This window comes from Macrosteles quadrilineatus, unplaced genomic scaffold, assembly GCF_028750875.1.
Source record: "Macrosteles quadrilineatus isolate MER2022 unplaced genomic scaffold, UCM_ALF_1.0 Scaffold_4__1_contigs__length_99947679, whole genome shotgun sequence".
Taxonomy (NCBI): domain Eukaryota; kingdom Metazoa; phylum Arthropoda; class Insecta; order Hemiptera; family Cicadellidae; genus Macrosteles; species Macrosteles quadrilineatus.
In genome coordinates, this window is record NW_026542597.1 from 43,007,484 (window position 1) to 43,030,510 (window position 23,027).

General features: G+C 34.0%; 2 protein-coding genes across 5 annotated transcripts in view; one reads left to right on the forward strand and one right to left on the reverse strand.

Annotated features, from left to right (window-relative positions):
- Positions 1–13,656, reverse strand: part of LOC128991912 (uncharacterized) — a 38,472-nt gene extending 24,816 nt beyond the window's left edge. The window contains exon 1 of one of the 4 annotated variants that reach the window (XM_054415194.1): positions 13,586–13,656. The gene's annotated coding sequence lies outside the window, so the exon portion shown is untranslated. Of the gene's footprint in view, positions 1–2,677; positions 2,688–3,088; positions 3,222–13,585 lie in introns of those variants that run through there. The other 3 variants (XM_054415191.1, XM_054415192.1, XM_054415193.1) reach the window with 3 other exon arrangements.
- Positions 9,117–22,747, forward strand: LOC128991914 (uncharacterized). Its single transcript, XM_054415195.1, has 4 exons — positions 9,117–9,232; positions 13,670–13,816; positions 18,490–18,695; positions 19,003–22,747. Exons 2-4 carry the CDS (start codon positions 13,692–13,694, stop codon positions 20,010–20,012), a joined length of 1,341 nt encoding a protein of 446 aa, XP_054271170.1. The 5' UTR covers positions 9,117–9,232; positions 13,670–13,691; the 3' UTR covers positions 20,013–22,747.
- The last annotated feature ends 280 nt before the right edge of the window (positions 22,748–23,027 follow it).

Below are 23,027 nucleotides of genomic sequence, written 5' to 3' on the forward strand. Positions count from 1 at the left end.
TTGTTGTTTGTATTAGAGATTTGTTTACCTTGACAGCTATGTAACAATTTAAGTTTATTAAATTTGTTGTGAATAACTGAAACGGTAAGAAGTCTGATAAAAGCTGATCTACAAGACCCTCTCGGGCCATTAATCTGTTACTCACAAACATTTGGTTGACATGGACTCTTTTTCGACTTGCAGTTAACTTATGGTTCAAGTGTGATACGGTAACTTTATACCTTAATACCTTAATACCTCCTTCTTCGTCTTTTACCCACAATGTGGGATTGACAGCGTCACTTTAACACGATTACTAATACAAAAAACAATATTTACAACTATTTACATACTTCCGGCAGGCTACAGGCTTCTTAAATCATCCCCTAAATACTCTGAAATATCATAATAGGCCCGGCTCTTGATGAAAGTGGTTAACACTGCCTCAAATTTTCTCAAGTCCAACAACTGGATATGTCGTGGCAGCTTATTGAACAGACTTATGGCTGACACACTATATAACTAGCCTGGGTCCTAGATAGTCGCACCCTTGGTACATCAAGCTGATGGCGCTGCCTGGTGTTATACTGGTGGACGTCAACACGAGTGGTGAAGGTTGTTATATTAGCCCTAACGTGCACCAGACAGAGAAGTATGTAGTGGCCAACTACAGTAAGCACACCAAGTCGTGCAAAGAGGGGTTTGCAATGAGCACGATACTCACTCCCAGTAATAATCCTTAATGCACGCTTCTGGAGCCTAAGCACTTCAACAACCTTTGGCGAGTGTCCCCAGAGAAGAAGACCATAGCTGACATGGCAGTGAAAGAGGGCATGGTACACCATCACCAAATATGCCTCCGTTACACAAAATTTCAGCTTGAAGAGGAGGAAACAGATCCGTGAGAGTCTGTTGGTGGTCTGGTCAATGTGATGTATCCAGCTGAACTTCCCATCAAGAACAAATCCAAGCAATTTAACTGGATCTTGAACACCAGGCTGATCTCTGGAGAGGCTGCAGATGATGTGCTGCGTCTTATCCTCGTTTAGTTGGAAGCGGTTTGCCAGAAACCAGGCAGTTGTATCTTCAAGACGCTGTCTGGAGATGGCCAAAGCTTGATCGATGTTCGTACCAGCTGACAGGAGAGAAGTGTCGTCTGCAAACATGAGGGTAGTGCCAAGGTTGTCGAGATCGTTGATCATGATGAGAAAAAGGGTAGGCCCAAGCACTGAACCCTGGGGGACACCAAAATCAACTGGCAAAGTGCTGGAGACAGCTCCACCAACTGCAACGACCTGCGAGCGCCGTTCGAGGTAAGTACTCAGGATGGCAAGAGCGGCATCCCTGATCCCATAGAAGTGGAGTTTCCTTTTCAAGATGGAGTGGGAGACACAATCAAATGCTCTACTGATATCACAGAGAGTCAGAGAGAGAGCTTGGTGGTTTTCAAATGCATTTTCCACGCTTGCAGCAACTTTTGCAACAGCATCAACGGTTGACCTGCCCTTACGGAAGCCAAACTGCATATTCGAGAAGAGGTCAAGTCCCTCAAAAAATGCTTCAAGCTGGGGTTTTATGGTGGCTTCTACCACCTTTCCGAAGAAAGGAGTTATGGAGATGGGCCGATAGCTATTAAGCCTCTGGTGGTCACCCTTCTTGTAAATAGGGACAGTTTTCGAGGTCTTCAGAAAGTCCGGGAAGACGCCACAACTAAGGCAGTCGTTGACAGCAGCAGCAAGTGGAATGGCGATGGCATCAATAGTTTTTTGAAGTATGTAGGTAGACATACCAAACACATCAGGGCTCCTAGATGGCTTGAAAGACAGAACCAGCTTTCTAAGGTTGTGAGGAGTTGTAGGTTGGAAAACTGTTAGAGTATCAGGTGGAGGATTCACTCTAGATTCCAGAAGCTGGATGGGGTCCACATCTACATCAGGTAAGGCCTCAGTGATAGCTCTTACAGAATCAATGAAATAGCCATTGAAGGTATCAGGGCTTGCAAATTCAACAGGCCGTCTAGTGCAAGACCTGTGCGAGTTCATGACATCCCATGCAGCCTTACAGCGATTTGGGGCGTGTTCGATTTGTGACTCAGTAGCCTTCTTCTTCGCCATCTCAATTTGTCCCTTATAATAAGCCTTGGCCTGTCTATACCTTAAAAGGTACCTGTCATTTTCACCGCCAGCAGACCTATCTTTAAGAGCTAGCATCACAGCTTTAATCCTAGCCAACTCATCCGTATACCATTCCTTGTGGCTTACTAAACGTTTAACCTTTTTGGTCTTCTGGGGTCGGTAAGGTCTGATTTTTTCAGGGAAAAACATATCAAAAATCTCCTGAAATTTTTTAAAGAAAACATACAACTTACAATTTTATCATTTATCATTTATCATTTATCTATAAGTTTAGAGTTGGGAGAGGTTGGGTTGGGTTAGAACCGAGATAGGACGTAAGTTAACATTGAACCAAAATCATTGTGTATTGTTACATAAAGGTTATTATGTAGTGATAGGCCAGGCCAATTCTTATAACAGGAAAAGGCCCCCCTTCCCAAGCAATTAAACAAGTATCACCTTAACAATAACTTATTTAGTCTGTAAATTACCATTAATTTACCATACAGGATCAAATTCAGTCCAAAGTTTTATCATATTGCTAAAATAGATTAGGCTCATATGGAAATACTTATCGGACGTACAATCGATGTAAAAGTAAATTAGGCTAGTGGAGTCATCAAAGTTCTGCAAAATTTTCACAATAAATTTATCACAGTTGTGTGATCGTAAAAAAAAATTAAAGTAGGCCTATCTAAGTTTAGGGATTGATATTAAGCTTATACTGTAGTAGGGGATGATACTGATGTATAGGGGATGCAGTTTACTGGAGAGCTAGATTGCATAAGTTATTCTCTGAGGCCTTATATGTTTTTGCTTTTACCCTCGTGTGACACTTCACTTCAGTCCATTGACTACTAACATGCTACTAAAGGCAATGACAGTAATAAATTATGAAGGAAGGTAAACACGAATTTGAAGTTGTGAAGTGACTGCCACTAAAATCTATCTCATGCCCATCATCTCATCTCATCTCATCCTCATGCATGCCTCACCTCTCGCTCTCACCTCATCTCATAAGAATAAGAATAGATGAGATTCTCATCTTTTCTTGGCTGATGTTGACCAGGCAGGATCAGGACACAGGACCATTTACCTACCACCACTAACAATAATAACAAAGATAGGTAGATGTGGATGATGATTGTTGGTCTTGGTTAGGTTAAGGTTGAATTGTCTTTGACTCTTTGAGTTTTGACTTTAGCGCCAAACAAGAACAAGAACACGATCACGACACGAGACACGATAGCAGACGATGCATTATGACCACTGAGCTATAGCTCAGTGATTATGACTGACAAACAAACACTGGGACAGGACAGGAAGAAATTTTTAGATAAGATGGTTTATTTTTTTTTGATAAGATGACTGATCGAGGGCTTAGACAATAAGACCATACATGTAAAATCAATGGCACAACATATTTTTCCCTTAGATTTGTCATCCTAGTAAATCACCTTAAAAATAGCCCCAGAAGAATTGTATTTGAAAAAACGCTTGCTCAATAACGAGATATTTTTTATTTTAGCGAATTTCCCTATAGGGAAGTGGATATTGCCTTAGGTGGCATGGTAAGACCTAGGCTCGGAGCTCGGACCAATTTACTTTTTCATTTCGATGTCCTCACTCCCCAGAGGCCAAAAACAAAATCACTTCCTTAACCAGATAACCGCCAGATATTGCTTGCGTAAATATACATAACTACAAAAGACCCGGTATGGATCATAAACATAACCAAATGAAGTTTTTGGCCCGAAAATAAACAATATTTAACATTGCTTGTGGTAATAATTATTATTATTATAGTTGTGACAACTTTAGTAGCTTGTGGTTCAGTGTGGTTGGGTGATTGCTGATTACTGATTTGTGATTAGTAAACCATGGCAATTTGTGGGTGAAAAGAAACCCAAGAATGAATAGAAAATCTTAGAGCGATGTTTTACACCATTAGAAATCTTTATCTTATGTTTAGTTTTGTTTTCTTCTATATATCTAATTCCGTAAGCCCAACATTTTACAATGAAATTGTGAGAGAACGGGAGGCCGTAGAAAGCTGGGAGAGGTCTCATTTTACAGGTCTGGGCATGAAACTTTGGGGAAATTATTAATTTTTCTTCAATACGCACCAAAAGGTTGTTACGGAATAAAATAATTCACATTTAAATAGCATGGGAATCTAAGGTCATGTCTGCTTTGTTTACTTTAAAACATGTGGTTTAACTTAATTAAAATCATATGGTAATCCGGTAATGTACTGTAATATGTGTAGGTACTATTTATAAAGCTGAAATTAACATTTTCCCAATTTTAAGGGTCTGGATTAGATAATGGAGTACGATTGGCTGTGTTAGGTTGCCTGAAAAAGTGTAAAGTTAGAAGTAATTACTGAGGTACGCCATAGGCAAAGGGAACATATTTTTCATGCCAAAAAATAAAAACTTATATCTACAGATTCTTATATATGCCGTTTAAGTTCACAAGGGTGCAATTCCCATTGAGATTAGCTTTCGCTATTCCTATAAATTAAGCGTAAGGCCAAACCTTCACAAAAGTTGGCATTTATTAAAAAAAAAAAAAAAAAACAACACACACAAAAAACTGTGTTAACCCATGGTCAATTTTATGTTGCTTTAGAAGGGTAAAGCGGCCAGATCATGTTAGATTAGTACTAGAACCAAATATAGACCAATGAATCGACCAAAATGGATACTATAAAACAAATGTTTTCAGAGAGATTTAGTTATAGAATTAGCATTTTTTTACAATTTGGAGGATGACATTGTCTCTACGTATTTTATCTAAGTGAATTTGTCTATATTCAAAGAAATTTACTGCTAGTTTTAAATAAAAGTCCATGTCTCATTTTAAATTTGTCAGATTTTATTTAGTAATTAATAAAATGAAAGCCAATAATTTACTGGGTAATTTGAGACAAGAAAGAACTTGATGACGTTTTATATGAAGATAATTGTAACGATTTATATCTCGTGTTGTTAATACAACCGAAGATATGAATATTTTAATAACGTCTTATTTCTAAAAAGGTCAATTTTATATTGTGTTGTGGTTTGTAGCTCGTCTCAAAATTTTCTGATTTTAATTATCAATAGCCCAAATAATTAAATGACAGCACTTACATCACCGAATAGTTTAAGGCTAGAACAGACTGCAAGCGTTAATAATAACTGGAGATGTAAGAAATATCATTTTAAAAAATTTCAAAGTACGAAACGTTTATTTATTTATTGCTCTTTACAATTTTTACATTCTGTAGCATTTTTACATTGTGTGATTCTAATATTTATAATTACATAGAGATATTTTATAAAATTACACTTTAAATTAAATTTAACTTTAAACAAATAAATCAATACATTTAAGAAATGGAGGAAAACTAAAAAAACATTATACATTTACGTTCATAAGAAATGTAAGGGGTAGGGTTTTCGTTTGAAAGCTAAAAAGGATACCTATCTAAAAAAGTATTCCAGAATTGAAATCATCGTAAAAATATCTAGCTTAAATTGATGTGTCACAAAACTATCATTTCATTTAAAATATTTTATTTATATCTATTATGTCATTCCAAGATGGCGATCAAAAAAGGATTATCTATCGAAATTAGGAACGAGAAAACGAATAAATATAAGCAGTGTACCAAGTCCATTTCTCGATGAATGCATGTGGTTTTTTGATTTGTCAATTTTGAGAAAAGCCACCATTTTTCATAGTCGTTAGGGGTTTTCGGCGGACTTTCTTTTAATCACTTTTAGTATGTCACTATGCAAAACCAAACACTAAAAATAAAACTATAAAACGTTTCATTGAAAATTTTTTAAGGTAATTTCTTATATTTCTCTGACTACTGCTGTAAGTAATTGTCTATTATGAAAAATTGAATTTTGGTATGTTTGAAAACGTCTACTTTTTCAGTGTTCCCATAGTCGGATTTTTGTTAGTATATTATCCTGTATAAATGATTTCAAAATATGGCTTAAATTTTCTTAAAGTAATTTTTCCTACCTCAAAGTGTATTTCACCCGGATTAGATGTAGCGGTGCAGCGCGCGTACACTGGAACACTGCTAGTGTTCCAAGTTGAAGACTAATAACAAATGTATCCCATAATATATCCCATCTTCAAAGCAAGATACAAACTGATGTGATAATTATTATTGTTCAAAATTTAATGCAGATTATTTTGATAGCCACAAAATATGTATGTTCATATTACCCGAGTTTGTATTTGCAAAAAATTAATGGTTTTACTAAAAAAAAATCTTTGAAATTTGGTATTTTTTAAATTTAAAGCTGTCTCATTTAAACAAAAAAAAAATTAATAATTAATAAAATAATAATGTTGTTATCTTGAAGTAGACCTAATGAGGAAGCTATTAAAACAAACCGGAGATTTTTAAGACGCTTAGTTGTAAAACTATATCCATTTTACTAAAAGCTTACATAAATCCAATATGGCGGAAGCTTTTTTCCAATATGGCGGCTTTCCGCCACTTCGATTTTTCTCAAGTATGATGTTGTGGACAAAATCCCATATATTTCATTTCTATTGCTTTAAGTTTGATGTTAGGCTTATTTTGAATCTAGATTGACAGCCTAATTTTATTACTGTTTTATTATTACTGTCTTCGCGCTCTCGCTCACACTCACACACGCTCTCCATCTCTCTCTAAACCACTGAGCTAAAATTATAACTGGAGGTAGCACTGTCATGGCAGAAGTCTGTCAATAGCGTGTCGCTGATTTTGTTAGGTTGGTATAGCAGTTGGTTTTCTTATCATAGCAATAACATGGCTTCTTATAACTAGGTTGGTATAGCAATAGCAGTGAGTTTTCTTGTCATAGCAATAACCTGGCTTCTTATGACTGGCGACACGCATCTTTGACATTCAGTGCTACCTCCAGTTAGAATTATAGCTCAGTGCTCTAAACCCTCTTTGTCGCGCTCGGTAGAACTTCTCTGGCCTTGGTTTTGTCCGGGGAAATGTCCGGATTGAAATTTTGCTGATAGTTACCACTGAGCTATAATAATAACTGGAGTAACCACTCTGTGTTTTAAAAACGTACCACTGTTTTTGCTGGTTTATTTGTTTCAGAGTTTCGTTTCGTTAGGTTGGCCGGGTAAAGGTCGATTCACACACATCAGTCCAGTCACAGTTCCGTTACAGTCCAGTTGCAGTCCAGTTACAGTCCAGTCACAGTTGCATCCGCAATTTCTCAATTTCTCAGTCAATTGTCCGTCAGTTGGTTTCAGTCAGTCTTCCGTCTCTAATATTTACAGTAATTTACAGTCAAAAAATTTAAATTTTAAACCTATATTCTATTAAAATATCATTGTCCATCTTGTTGATTGTTACAAACAGTACTCAAAATACAAGCGCAACCATTTAAATAACAATAACACTATTTTCTAACCTCAAACAGTTCCGTCAGGCGTCCGAACAATCAAAAAGTATCGTTGGAAAGAAATCTGAAATTGACTGACGGATGCCAGCAGAGTGACTGACGGGACTGCAACGGATGAGTGTAGATAGCGCAATAGAAAATCCAACAAAGAATATTTTTGTTAACTGTGACGTGCCTGAAGTGACTTTACTGTGACGTGCCGTAACTGATGTGTGTGAATCGACCTTTAAGGTCGATTCACACACATCAGTTACGGAACGTCACAGTCCAGTCACTTCAGGCACGTCACAGTTAACAAAAATATTCTTTTATGGATTTTCTATTGCGCTATCTACACTTATCCGTTGCAGTCCCGTCAGTCGCTCTACCGGCATCCGTCAGATAATTTCATATTTCTTTCCACCGATACTTTTGGATTGTTCGGACGACTGACGGACCGGTTTAAGGTTAGAAAATAGTGTTATTGTTGTTTAAATGGTTGTGTTTATATTTTGAGTACTGTTTGTAACAATCAACAAGATGGACAATGAAAACTTGATAGAATATAGGTTTATAATTTAAAACTTTTGACTGTAAATTACTGTGAATTTTAGAGACGGAAGACTGACTGAAACAAACTGACGGACTATTGACTGAGAAATTGCGGATGCAACTGAGACTGAACTGTTACTGGACTGTAACGGAACTGTGACTGAACTGATATGTGTGAATCGACCTTTAATCGGGTTGGTGGGACTTGTCAAATTAGAGACAAAATCAAGATGGCGTCATCCTGTTTTGTTGATGATGATAGTAAACAAATATCTGCCAACTCAACATTATGATTGCAATATAAGTTTATTTATTTATTTTACGAGCAAGAGCAACCCATTTTAACAAGATCATAAACCGATGGTCGTTATTTAATCAAATGCCACAGGGCTATTGGCCTAAACCGATATCTCCAAACCAGGAAACTTGACTCTGAGCCTATTTTCACCACATAGTTTGAATAGAGGTAAATAAGTTAGTATTTATTTACTATCAAACAAAAACAAAGTATAATGTTTCAAAATAACTTTAAATACAGAGGTTTTAACGTGCAATAACTTAAATAAGTTTTTGATACAAGTCCTTGAAATAACGGATAACATAACCCAAAATAAATAGTATGGTTAGGATAGAATGAATTGGAATTATTTGACAGCATCCCACCAACCGATCACAGGGCCAACCTAACAACACGAAACACCAAAAACAAACCAGGCAAAACAGTGGCACGTTTTTCTCTAACGTTTAACCAGAGAGTAGTGACTCCATCTATATCTCAATGATATTTACCTCCCTTCTCCCTGCATTTTTTTCTACTCAATTTTAGAGAAAAACTAACTCAAATTGTTTAAATACTGTAGCAAAATATAATAGTGATGTTTAAGCAACTTATAAAAATGATACGTAAAGTCTAATACTAGGAATTGTACCAAAAAAAATCATGCGGGATAAAACGGGATTTCTCGACCCAGTAAGCGGGATTATTTTTTTGGTCGTGTGGAAACACTGATTGACGGGAGCAGACGACTGTCAGTTCAGTTGTTCAGTTCAGTTGTTCAGTTCAGTTCAAGCATTGCTGATAGCTTAGCTAGCTTTTGATTTGACTTGAAACTTGAAGCTATCAGCCTTATTCTCCAATTTTATTTATTTATTTTAAATAAACTGAGATGTTTCAAAAACAATAATGTGAGTACCTATGGCATACAAATAATGGTCAAAAACTAGTTGAAATCAAATAGGCTATACACAGCAAATCAGATTTTAAGAAAAAAGCTGGTCAATGATCAAAATTAATTTGTTATGGTCCTTGTAATTCAAACAAAATAGTGCACTATCTCATAGCTGTAACAATTACAGTTTAGAAGTTATTACAACTTTTGTGATTTTTGCCTTTACCTAAAATATCATGGTTACTCCCATAGCTTACCCAAAGGTTGTTGACAAGCTAATGAGAGAACCTATGGCCTGTATCAGATTGCTGATAGCCTACCGTTTATTTCTGTTATTACCATGGCAATAGACATAACGTTGCCTCACAACAACGCTGCAGCCTTTTAATTAAAGGAGGCTGCTACAGTATTAGTATACTTTAAGTTAGGCCCTAATACTTTCTTACTAAACGACAACCATACAAAGTAGGTAACTTAAAATTTTATGCAAAGTAAGTAGATATGAATAGAGAAGTATGTTAGTGACTAAGGCCGACATTCCTTAGCTACAGCTGTTAATTCATAGCCCATACAGCTAATGCCAACTAAGGGACCTACAGTTTATAGTGGAACCTGAACCACATTTTTTCCTTGGTATATACAAAATGGTCTAATCATCAGGATACCACTGCGGATAAGTAGTCGTACTCACTAGTGAATAGTGCAATCAATGACCAATGTAAGTAGGCCTACCTTACGAAACCATAGATGAAACATCCCTTAGTAGATTTAACATTATGGTATTTAAGTCATTAAAGCTCATTTAACATCTATATCTATAGGCCTATCTACTTCTATACTATTATATAAAAATCTAATGGTGTCTGTATGTGTATTACTAATAGGTGCAAAAGCTACTGTACAAACTGGACTAAAATTTTACAAAAATATAGTTACCATACCGAGGACCATTATAGGACTATTCACATTTCGATACTGACCGTAGGCTTTGCCCCTTTGGCTTTAAAGGTTGTGAGGTGAAGATTTTAAAAGTAAATATTGATTAGTCTCCATGGCTGCAGATGAGAACACTTAACAATGTTTGTTTACATTTGGTTTGTCATTTAAATGTAAACAAGAAGAACTGCTAAACTGCATATTTCACAATTTCAGACAGCTGATACAAAGAAATTAAATATAATATTTTCCATAACCATGAGGTAGGTTTATTTTAATCTGACCTTTTATCATGGATTATTTATTCTAAAACTATGTCAATGATTATATGAAAAAAAGATTCTATAACCGTTGCTGTATCAACTCCGGCTCTGCTTTGGATTTTTTTTAAGCGTCTAAGTTATGAAAATAATGTTATTAATGTGATTTGATGGAAACAGTATGAAAATTACAATGTATAGATATTTTATATGAATTTGGAGGCTACTTTAAATAAATTCTAACTCCAACTCCTTAACATGTGTTAGATTAACTTAACATAACTTGCACATCACATTGTTTTTTATATGTATATTTAGGTAAATTAAGTTATTGTGTTTTGCTAAACCTATGCATAAATTAAACTAAAGAATATCATCAATAACTAAATTGTACTGTGTTGATTTGTTTTTAAATCTGTTGTATGTAACTATAATTATTAATTATCAAATGGTAATACAAAATACTCTTATTTTATCTTAACATAGCTTTCAGTTCACATTTACTTTATTTGATACATTTATTATTTGTGTTTTGCCACACCACTGATTAAATTAAACCAAGGAAAATATCATAAAACTAAGCAGTACAAAGTGTTCTTTTGTTTCTAAAATCAATGAAATATCTGTTACTATGTTTACTTTATGGTAAGTGTGAAAATGTAAAACCAATGGACGATGGAACTGATTACATAAAAGAACTGGTTTGTATATTAAGTTGTTTGTTGATATTTTTGTAGAGTAGAATCAGAGATGCAATGAAACATATACACTGTATTTGCTGTTAAATTGTTTAGGCATTGATGCTTTGATAATCATATTAGTTTTGTCTGCTGTCTTTAATGCTAAATTATTTGTTTAACATTTTTTATAGTGCCTATAGATATAGTTTCTTTAATATTTAAAAGACTGTATTGAAAAGGCATAGCAATATTTCTAAAGTTTATAACAGCTGACTTAGTTTGTGCTAATGATTTATTGTGAGTGAAGAAACTGAAGATGGAAGGATTTGTGATTTAATATAGGGTAAAGAAGAGTGACATTTAAAAAAATGTTCATATAAATTTAATAATTAGTAGTAACTTCAAAATTGAAATTTAAAATGTCAATAATAAATAAAAAGATATGTTAACTTACTAAGGGAGATGAAATGGTGGTATCCACTGCTTACCAGATTAAAGTCATAACTTAAACATTTCTATTAGCTGGCCATAAAAGTTGAATTTTGTTTCTAAAAGCGTTGGGGGATGTGTAACTATTATAGCAACAGATGTAAAGATTAAAATGTTTCTATTTTGTGTCCTCTTCCCGTTGCAAAGCACGGGTACAACAGCTAGTACTGTAAAAAACTATCCAAGTAATAATAAACAATAACTCGTCTTAGTTACAAAACCAAACAGTTTTTAAAGCACAAATCATGAAATTAACCCTAAAATAATAAGCTTATAATAAGCTAAAAATGTCGACAGTAGCGATTAGTGTCAACAAAGTTAATTTTTTCTAGATCTCTTATAAAATATTATTGTGTAGGCCTACAACATATAAGTTACTGTTGACATTTGAATAAACACCTCAGGTCACTCTGTTAACTTAAATGTCACCAGCAATAAAAATAAATGGTACCTATCAGCAATCTGACACATACTTTCTACCAAAAAGCTCGTCAACAACCTTTATCATGGGTAAGCGGTGGGAGTAAATATGTTGTTTTGGCAAATATTTACTGTACACTGGGATATGATGTAATTTTTATGTGACTACTTACAGTATTTTTAACGCTGAATCCAAAAATGCAATCAGTTTTTGTCGGAGAGATTCCTAAGTGGCCGTAGTGGCCGTAAAACGAAGGTTAGGATTACGAATCTAAGGATAATTGAGCGGTATTGAAGGTAAATGGTAATATGGCGTGGTCTGGACGGGTCCGTACTGAGTGAGAGGTGAGGACTGAGTGAGAAGAGCAAACAACTGTTTATACTTGATCTAATGCGGAAAGAAATCAAATCAATTTGTTTTGAAACCAAATACGGTAATCAGTTCTTACTTAGGCATGTGAGGAAGGTAGGTCGGGTTTTATGTGGATTCGTGACTGTATTAAGTGTTTTGAAGTGGGGTAGATTAGGAAGGTAAAGATTAGGTTATAATGAACCGACTCATTAATTTATGCAACTTTAAGAATGTTTTTGCACAGTTAAATAAGTTAGTGGGTGAAACACAATGAAATATTGAGTTTAAAAAAGAAATAATTTAGTATATATGAAGCGCTGTTGTATGCCTAAGAAGGGTCACGGAGAAAATTCAAAAATAGTATAATTTAAAATTATCACGTTATTCTTATGGATAAAATTAAAACTGTTGTAGTTTACTTGTTTATGGATATATGTTGATAAAATTTGGTAATGCCTTAATATTTTTATCTTTTGTTCTATAGGCTACCCATATAATCTAATATAAATTATTAAGAATAATAATCGTGGGTGCTATCTCAGGTATTCAAATGCCTCCCAATTGTTCATTAACCCACCACATTAACTGTCATTAAAAGAAGGTACTCAAATAATACTACCTACTAATGCGAAACTTAAATACACCCAAGCTGTGCAACGGAACCAGACTATTAAAAATATATAAACTATTTTTTATTTAAAAAATGACACAAAACTTGATTGAAGCAACAATCATCAATGGCAAGTTTAAAGGAGAAATAGTCTTAATCCAAAGAATACCGATGATTTCATCCGAATTGCCCTTTGAATTCAAACGACTACAATTTCCTTTGCGTTTTGCTTTCGCAATCAGCATTATAACGCACAAGGCCAATCCCTGACTATCGCCAGTTTAAATTTAGAAAATGCATGTGCTTTCCACACGGACAGCTGTATGTTGCGTGCTCACGTGGTGGTAGGTACACCTAAAACCTTATATATTTTTACATCTAATGAAAAAACAAAAACATTTTTTATCCACTGGCAGTTAAGTAAAATAAATATTCTATTTTTGTTTTTGGTATAATATTTTTATTATTTATAGTAAAGAACAAATTACCATTTAAAATAATAGTTGTTAGCGTAGCAACACAAGCCGGGTAATTGCTAGCACAAATCTAAAATAAATCAAACAGAGACACCATATTAAGCTTCAGAATTTCTAAATTGTTTTAAATAACTGGTGAATCTTACCTTGCACATACTTTTTACTGTAGCATAGTATAATCTGTTTTTTCATCAAGATTTTTTTGTCCAAGTAAACCTTTTCTTTTTCAGACCAAGTACTGTATTGTTTCCAATGGAGACCTCCGCCACCACCAGGCGATGCCTTCCAAGGGTGATGGTCGATGATGTTTTCCTAGCTCCAGTTCATATTAACGCTGGAGGAACTGTCTACACAACCACTCTGGAAACACTTACCAAGTAAATAAAAATTTTTCTCTGGCGAACGTTCAGATTGAGGGTTTAATAACATTTTGTAAGACTAAATTACTTAAGTCATCCCTTACGTAAGTAATTTAATAAAGGGATTACGGAAGTAATTTAGTCTTACATTGTGTCCAACAGCTCAGGGGCTACAAACATGGATTTTAATTGAATAACATTTTGTCATTTTCTAATTAGGCCTAATTGCTTTATTAAGTTTTAGTTAAATGCCAATTTTTGAGCTAGTATAACAATTATTTGATCGTCAAAAGTAAGTGGTAGCATTTTTTTTTTAATAATGAGTGTGGCCTACAGTTATGAAATATAGTTGGGTGTGACAAACTTTGGTCAAACCCTGTCAGATTAGGACGAGTATTGTAATATAGCCTAATGCCAAATACAGTATTGACTTTACAAATTTGATGTGACAAAAAATAATAAGTGGATGATTTTTAACCTAAAACCTATATTAATTGTCACCTTTGGGACTGTGTTATGGGTCACAGAAAGTAAATTTAAAATGTTTTGGGAAAAATTAAAACCGTCTACGTTGAAAAATACATATTTATATTTTAATTCTTAAATGCAAGAATACAGAACTGTTATTTTGTATGTTGTTCTTGTTTAATATTTGTACTGAAATGAAATCACATTTTAAAATAATCTAAGTACAGATGCGAAGTGACGGATAACAGAGAGTAACGGTTAAAAGGGTGGCGGTTAATCGAGGTTCTACTATACTGAGTTTACAGCCTTATGAAAGAATCTCTGATAAACTTTCAACTACCACAGACATTAGGGATCAAAACCAGCAACCAATGAATAACATAGGCTGTCAAAGCCGACTTTCAGTCCAACCTAGGCCCTTCCCTTTCCTCGTCTCCACTCATACTCTTGTATAAATAATTCATAATGCTCATTTCTGTTCAAGCAAAAATAAATGTGTATAGGCCTACATATTATAAAGAGAAGACAAATTCTGCGATTTTGAAATTTGCTAAACAATTTGAATTTATACATGTAGCCACAGATAGCAGAGGTGAATCCAAGAGAGGGGCACGTGCCCCTCCCCCACGACCTGACTTGACACTAGATAAAATGTATTTTTTACAAGAAAATATTATTAATAACATTACCAAAGCCTTGAGTTGATGTACAGAAAAGGTACCGTAATCAAAATATAGCCTAATGTTTTTTTACATTTAAAATGAGATTCAAGGTGATGATGAAAGCTATAATAATATTATAAATTAGGTTGCTCTGAAATACACCAAAACTTGAGTTTTTAATGTTATTGTTATTGTTATTATTTAACCCCGATCCTCCCTTTTCACCGGGGGGTATTCCATACCCCCCCCCCCATTGTGCCCCTGACGGACAGTATGAATCATTAAAAAAATATTTCCTTATACTGTAGTAAAAGAAAGACTTATATTCCCAATTTAGATTTATTTTATATTAAACATCAGGTTTATTGAGCACTTAGGTTTGTTATACAAGGTGGCACAGATGGATCGTGTGGTTGAAGTGTACTGTACGTCTGGAGGGGGAGCCAGGTGTTCGGCGGTATTTGTTCTGTGGTGGGGGAGACGGGAAGTTTCAGTTGCACTCTGGCAGTCAGTCACAATGGCTACGTGGTCCGTTGAGCATCGTGTTTTCGCAGTGGAAGAGTTTATACTCAATAACGAGTCAATTTTTGCTATGACGCGTGCCTTTCGCCGGTGTTTCAACATCCCACCTCGCGGTAGTGTTCCTAAGTGAGATACGATATTGAGTTGGGTGCATAATTTTCGCACTACTGGTTCATGTGCTGCAAAATGGACGCCTAGACTTCGAACAGTAAGAACGCCTTAGAACGTGGAGCGTGTGAGACGCGATGTCAATATGAGCCCCTGTCGATCAACAAGACGTCATGTTCCAGCTCTTGGAATGTCACATCCGAGCCTTCCAAAATTCTTAACAAAGAACTGAAATTCCACCCCTATAAAATCATAGTGGTGCAGAAGATTCTCTCAACAGACCGTCTTAAAAGGCTTCTGTATAGCCGACGGATGTTGGAGTTATTGGAAGATGAAAACCTGATTATCAATATGTCTGACGAGGCTCACTTTCACATTAACAGCTACGTCAACAACAAAAATTGCCGTTACTGGGCCGACACTAACCCAAGAGACCTACACCAACCTGGAGTCTTTGGTGTGGGGTTTCTAAGGTAGGGGAAATTGAGCCTTGAAAATAAAGAGAGCAGGCTGTTACTGTTAATTCGCAGTGTTATGTAAACATGATTGAAGAATTTATCCTCCCACAACTTAAAAAGAACAATTATGACATGAAAAATATGTGGTTCCAACAAGACGGGACAGCTGCACATACCGCTAGGATATCAATCCAAGCTGTCCCCACTCTGTTCCCTGGCCGTTTGATTTCCCGTAACAGAGATTTCCATTAGCTAATGAACCTCACCCTCGCTCACCGGACCTCACGGTATGTGACTTTTTCCTATGGGGCTATTTAAAAGTAAGGGTCTACATTAACAAACCACGTACCATTCAGGAGTTGAAGGCTGCTATTCACAATAAAATCACATCATTTCCTGGTGATGTGCTTGAGCGGGCAATGCGGGAACCTTAAGGACCGACTCCACAAGAATTCGTCGCTCGAGAAGGAGGGCATTTTATGGATGTAATTTTTAAAACTAAATTTACTCATTTTTTTAATAAGCTTCTATTGTAACTACACGTTTTGCAATTCTTTTCAATCCAATACCTTTAAAATTTACAATTTGACCAGTATTTTAAAACCACCCGATCCATCTGCACCACCCTGTACAAGGTAATACAGTGTGTGTGCGTTTTTTTAGCAAAATGATATAAGCTTAGTTTGCAGTACTAATTAAATTTGCCAAATTTAATCAAAATATTTATATCTATAAACTACGACAGTTTATTTTTTATAGATTCTCCAACGTTATGTTTTGAGAATTAAAAAAAACAATTATTACCTTATTTTATTTTTACAAAAAATGTATTATTTATATATATATATATATATATATATGTGTGTGTGTGTGTGTGTGTGTGTATATAAATACATACATATATAATATTTAAATTTATTCTCAAAATATTATTTTCCTTGAATAATTTTATAATTATGTAAAACATCCTAGTAGGTACGTAATTTTTTAGGTACGTACTAGAGGCCAAATATATCATCAGTTCAAATTCATATATATATATAGGTATATTTATATATGTGTCCGTTAGCACGATAACTCGAGCAAAAATCATCCGATTTTGATGAAATTTGTGTACAAACATGTAAACCTACGTTTATTCAAACGAGTTCGCGAACCAGCATGATCGGACTATGGGAACAGGGGTTTATGGGGGGTTTTATGGGGTAAAAATTTGTTTTTCCCATTTTTTACCCTAAAAACTTAAAATTTAGCAATTTCTTTCCAAACCATTTTGTAGAGCTTTAAAAAAACAAATAATTTAGTATTTGAAGCGTTATTATGCGCCTAATGGTTGCGGAAAAAATTCCAAAAATCTGTAAATTTAAAATTCCCATGTTATTCTTATGTAGAATAAGTAATCTGTTGTAGTTTGCTTGTTTATGAACATATTTTGAACAAATTTGGAAAATGCATTAACTTCATACTAAACTATTACATTTTACAAAAAATACTTTTTACCCTCCCTGTTGCAGGAAACCTAAGTACTCGTTAAACTAATGTTATTTAAATAAGGAATAAATGTGATATTTTTAAGGAGACATTTTGATTTTAGTGTAAATCCAGTCAGGCAAATGGAAATTCGCTTAGTCTGCAGGTTTGCTGCGGCGGGGGTATTCTTATGTTTCAGTGTTACTGGTATTTTTGGTAAATAAATAAGACGATGCAAATTTGTTAACTATTGGTAGGCTATGAGGGAGAAAACTTTTGAATTTAGTGAGAAAATATTTAAACATTTTTAGGATATTTCTAGTTTGGTTTGTGTGCTAATTTTCAATTAACAGTTTTTTTTATTGACCGCAGTGCGCTTCTAACTTTCTCCCTGTGAAGTTTTTCACTCTTTTATTCGAATGCTGTAACCTTAGGCTATAAATTTCTTACGTATTGCCTTCGAAATTAAAATTAAATGATTTTGATCAAGGTCTTGATCAGTAGAAAGAATCACACTCTACTCGCTTCACCAGCTTGTCACAACTAATTCCTCGCTATATTGCCAGTCTACCTTGGTTGCTGATAATAACCAATAGATGGTTTATATGATGCCTTACTGCAGAAAGACTTATGTCAATGCATTGAATTTAAATTTTACCTTGCAGAGTTCATTAACATTTTGGAAATATTAATTCTAAAATATTATGATGCAGAATAAAGTATTTCTTTTTACAAATTTTAAATAGTGGACGGTTATTATTTAATTTAATAATGCTAACTTAGTTTCACTTGGTAAATAAAACGTTTGATGTGTTTTACATTTCTTTAAATTTATCTGTTAGTAATTCCCAAACTGCAACTGCAAACTGCATTAGATTCTAGAGTAAGGAAGATTTTGTGATATCAGGTATTTGGATTGTATAATATACACTGTTTTGATGATTAGGTATGTTAAGTTATTCATTTTGTTATTGATTGGCCTCAGATACAACTGATTTTGCAGGTATCCTGACTCAAAATTAGCAAAACTGTTTGATGGGACGTTGCCCATCTCTGTTGATCCAATTAGCCGACAATATTTCATTGATATCAATGGAAGTGTGTTTGCCCACATCTTGGACTTTTTGCGACACGGTGAACTTTTGCTCCCCGACCATTTCACCCAACTTCCTTTGTTAATCAAAGTGGCCGATGCCTTAGGGATTCAAGGTAAGCATGATTTGTAGTTTATGTTTGTTTTTATTAAAAAAAGTTTGAAAAAGGCAGGTATTTATGAGCCGTGCAGCATATGTGCTTGTTTCAAATTTTATTCATACCTATCCAGTGATGATTTTGATGATTGAGTTGTCAGTGATAAACACTCATAATTTTGTTACTGAAAATTTTGAAAGTTTAAAGTTTTTATTTACTTGTTTTTAAAGGCATTACTTATGCAAACAAAACAAAAATAACTCTTAAGTGAATATGCTATAGTATATATCTAGTTTGTTACATAGCTCCTTTTATGTTATTTTAGAGATGCTGAGATGCTTGATTATCCTAAAAGGTAAACAAATACTTTCAAACGTAAATGAGTCTGATGAAGACGATGGAACTGAATATGAAAAGCATGGAAAATCATGGATACTAAATAGTTTTGAGAAAAACAATGTTGAAAACTCAAAACCATATAAAAATGTTGGTTTTAAAGAATTGAACTTTGAAAAAGAAACTAAAGGGAGGGATCAATTGTCTGAAACCAGTCCTACTGAGGCAGTAATCACTGACACTTTGGGAGAAAGCAAATTAGAGGAAAAACATCTCAAAACAGACAGCATGAAAACAGGAACTTTTGAAATGAAAAGTATTAAATCTAACATCATAGAGAAGGAAAAAGTTGAAGCAAATTTAATAGAAACTGATACTATAAAATCAGGATCAATCGAGGTATCAACTATGCAATCTCAGTCCTTAGACTTGGAGAATGTTCAAATTAAAACTGCAAAAACAGACAATGTTAGTACAAACCACCTTGAAACAGGAGTGTTAAGATCTGACATAACTCATATGGTATCTGTAGAAGCAGCAAATGTAGAAATTACCTCCATTGACGCTGGTGCAGTAATGACTAGAAACCTGGAAGTCAAAACTCTTAAGGCCAATGCATTGGAAGTTAGGACCTTGAAGGCTGGAGTTTTAGAATTAGAAACAAATAGAGGACCTACAAAGGTTGTGTTAGTGCGATATGATGAATATTACAAGATTATAAATATTTACTCACCTGATCAACTAAACCTGAGAAATCCCATGTTCCCCCAACAAATGCTTCGATCACAATACATTGGTAACTGTAACCGGCTGTATTTTGAATTCCTCAACCTGAGCTTTAAGGATCCTCAGACAGGAGCAAGTTTTGGTGTTCCTTACTTGTTACATTTATTCGATCAACTTTTAAGTAAAGGATACCAGTTTTCCTCTGTTGTTACAGCGGGTGAGTTAAGCTATACAAGAGACTATGTGCTGGTTTGCTCTTCATCCGCTGTGTAGGGGATTTGAAATGAAAGTCCAGGTCTCAAGGTTGGGTAAAATAATGAAATAACATCAGTAAAGAAACACAAGAATGTACAGGGAAGCTTGAGACAATTAAAACAAGGAAAGAGCTGTGGTCTATTAATGATGGTGGACATTCCTTAATGTTAGATTATTTGGGTAATATAGGTTTTATTTGGGTATCTAAATCCTCCATCTTGTTAATAATTTCAAATGACTATTGTTTCCAAGAGTCGACAGTGTACATATTAAATCACTGGAACAACATGCATAATTGTCATGATAAGCTATGTTATAACATTATAGGCTACAGCTTCGTAACACTAACATATTAGTTTAACCCAGATTGTTTTTATCAAGTCTAATAAAAGTATGTTTTATTAAAAATGTGTAAACGTAAAACAGTGCTTGTCTTTTTATGTAAGGTATCCTTCCATAATCTACATAAGTAAAAAATATCTGGTAACATTTATTTATTTCGGTTCAGTCATGATCCACCATTTTGTAATTTTTCAAAAATAACTAAGCAACTGATATTTTTTTGAAACTTTGTATGAAATTAAAGGTGTTTTGTTGTTTAAAAGTTTCTTAATTAATGTTAAGCAAACTGATTTCAAAATGGCGGCCTTTTAGAATGTTCAAAGTACATTTTTGTGAAAATCTGCTTGGAGCTTGTTAATCAATATTATATACAAGATTGAATTTAAAGCACGTCTAAACCCAAATCCATTGACACTTTGATTCTAAAGATCGGTTAACAAATAATGTTTTGGCAATTTTCATTGAATCAAATTTTAAAATGGTGGAACATCTAGAATGAATAATTCGGTTTTTTCACCCCTACCTGAGGCTAAGACAGGGTTCCCACGGACCGGGAAAGTCAGGGAAACAGGTATAGGGTCAAGAAAAGTTTTTAAAAAAGGCCGCAAGTCAGGGAAAAATTTAAAAAATAATGTTAAGTCAGGGAAATTTACTAAAAACTTCTATAGATCGCATTAATTTTTTGGATGATTAGTTATATTGAAATGAAATAGTTGCTGAAAAGATGACTAAGTTCTGAAAAATCTGGTGATTATGTAATTTTTATTACCATTATTTTGTTTTATTTAGAGCTGTAAGTATTTAGAATTTGATTTCTTATTTGTTATTGTATTAATAAATATCCCTGCTGCAGCAACCCTCAGACTAAGCAAATTTCTATTTACCTGGCTGGATTTCTAAAATATTCCTTTAAAATAATTTCCAATTCAATTAAAAGATTAATTTTAATTAGTACATAGGTTTGTTGCTACAGAAAATATAATTAGGAGTGCTTTTTATTTAAATCTTGATAGCTTAATAATCTTAATATGAAATAAACAAATTTGTCAAAACAAAAAAAGTAAATCGGTCGGTGGTCTAGGTCTTACTTATCATGAGACCTGCGGTACTAAGATGAGGTGTAATGGCGCCTATGGGGATGGTGGAGGTCGTATTAAATTTTAAAAAGTAGTTTTTAAGCGATAAGTACTTAACTTATGTTTAAATATTGTGTATATTAAAAATATTATAATTGTAAATATTATATATCTAAGGCTTTTGATTGTGTGGATCACTCACTCCTGTTGCTGAAACTTAATGACTATGGGATTGGGGGAAATTGCTTTTCTTTAATACAATCTTACCTTTCTGAAAGAAAACAAAGAACTTCAATTTTAGAAGATAACAACAAACATTATTCAACATGGGAAATTATATCCATAGGTGTTCCCCAAGTAGGTATTGGGCCCACTTTTTTTTCTTATTTACATTAATGATCTTCCAAAAGCTATTAATAAAGAACTAATTCTTTTTGCCGATGACGATGACACTACTGCTTTGATCAAAAATAATAATACAACTGAAGTGTTTTCTTCCCTGCAAAGTGTGGTAAAGGATATGGAGCAATGGTTTTTAGTAAATGGGTTAAAACTTAATGTTGAAAAAAAACAAATATTATTGAATTTTCTACTAGACACAAAAATATGGAAAACTGTTCTTAATTTAGTTGAAGCTCATAAATTCTTAGGGATTTACGTAGATGACACAGTTAAATGGGATTCACATTTTGAATTATTTACATAACAAAATTAGGTCGATATCATCTTTATTCATACATTTAAGGGACTGTGTTTCTATTGAGACACTTAAAGTAGTTTATCATGCTTATGTGGAGTCAGTGTTAAGATATGGCATAATTTTATGGGGTCAAGCTACTGGTATTAAAACTTTATTCAGGTTACAAAAACGTATTATTCGCATTATCACCAACTCTCATCCACGCAGTTCTTGTAAGAAACATTTTCAAAATTTAAGAATTCAGACATTAACGGGGTTGTATATTCTAGAATTATTAAATTACATACATTCAGTTAAAAATGAGCTACCAGAAACAATACATTTTAATCACAGGTATGAAACCTGAAATGAAATTAAAATATATTTAGACTCCCCAGACACCGTTTGACCCTATATGAAAAATCTCCACTGTATGCTGGGCTGAGATTGTACAATTTGCTTCCGCCATGCTATAAGTCATTAAGCAAAACCAAATTTAAAGATACAATAGATAATTTACTTATTGACAATGTTTTTACTTAATTGAAGATTTTTATAGAACTACAATGTAGGATTTTTAGTTTTATTTTAAGTGTTTAGTTTTAAGTTAAAAGTTTTAATGTTAAGTAATTTATGTATAGATTTAATTTTGACAATGCACCTATTCTAAATGTTATGACATGTATGGAATGTTTTGTGCAAATAAAGTAAAAAAAAATGTATATATATGGTACGGTAACATTTATTTATTTTGGTTCAGTCATAATCCACCATTTTGTAAATTTTTAAAAATAACTCTGAGCCCCTTGATATTTTTTTGAAACCTTGTATGAAATTAAAGGTTTTTGTCGTTTAAAAGTTTCTAAATTAATGTTAAGCAAACTTATTTCAAAATGGCGGCCTTTTGGAATGTTCAAAGTACAATTTTGTGAAAAT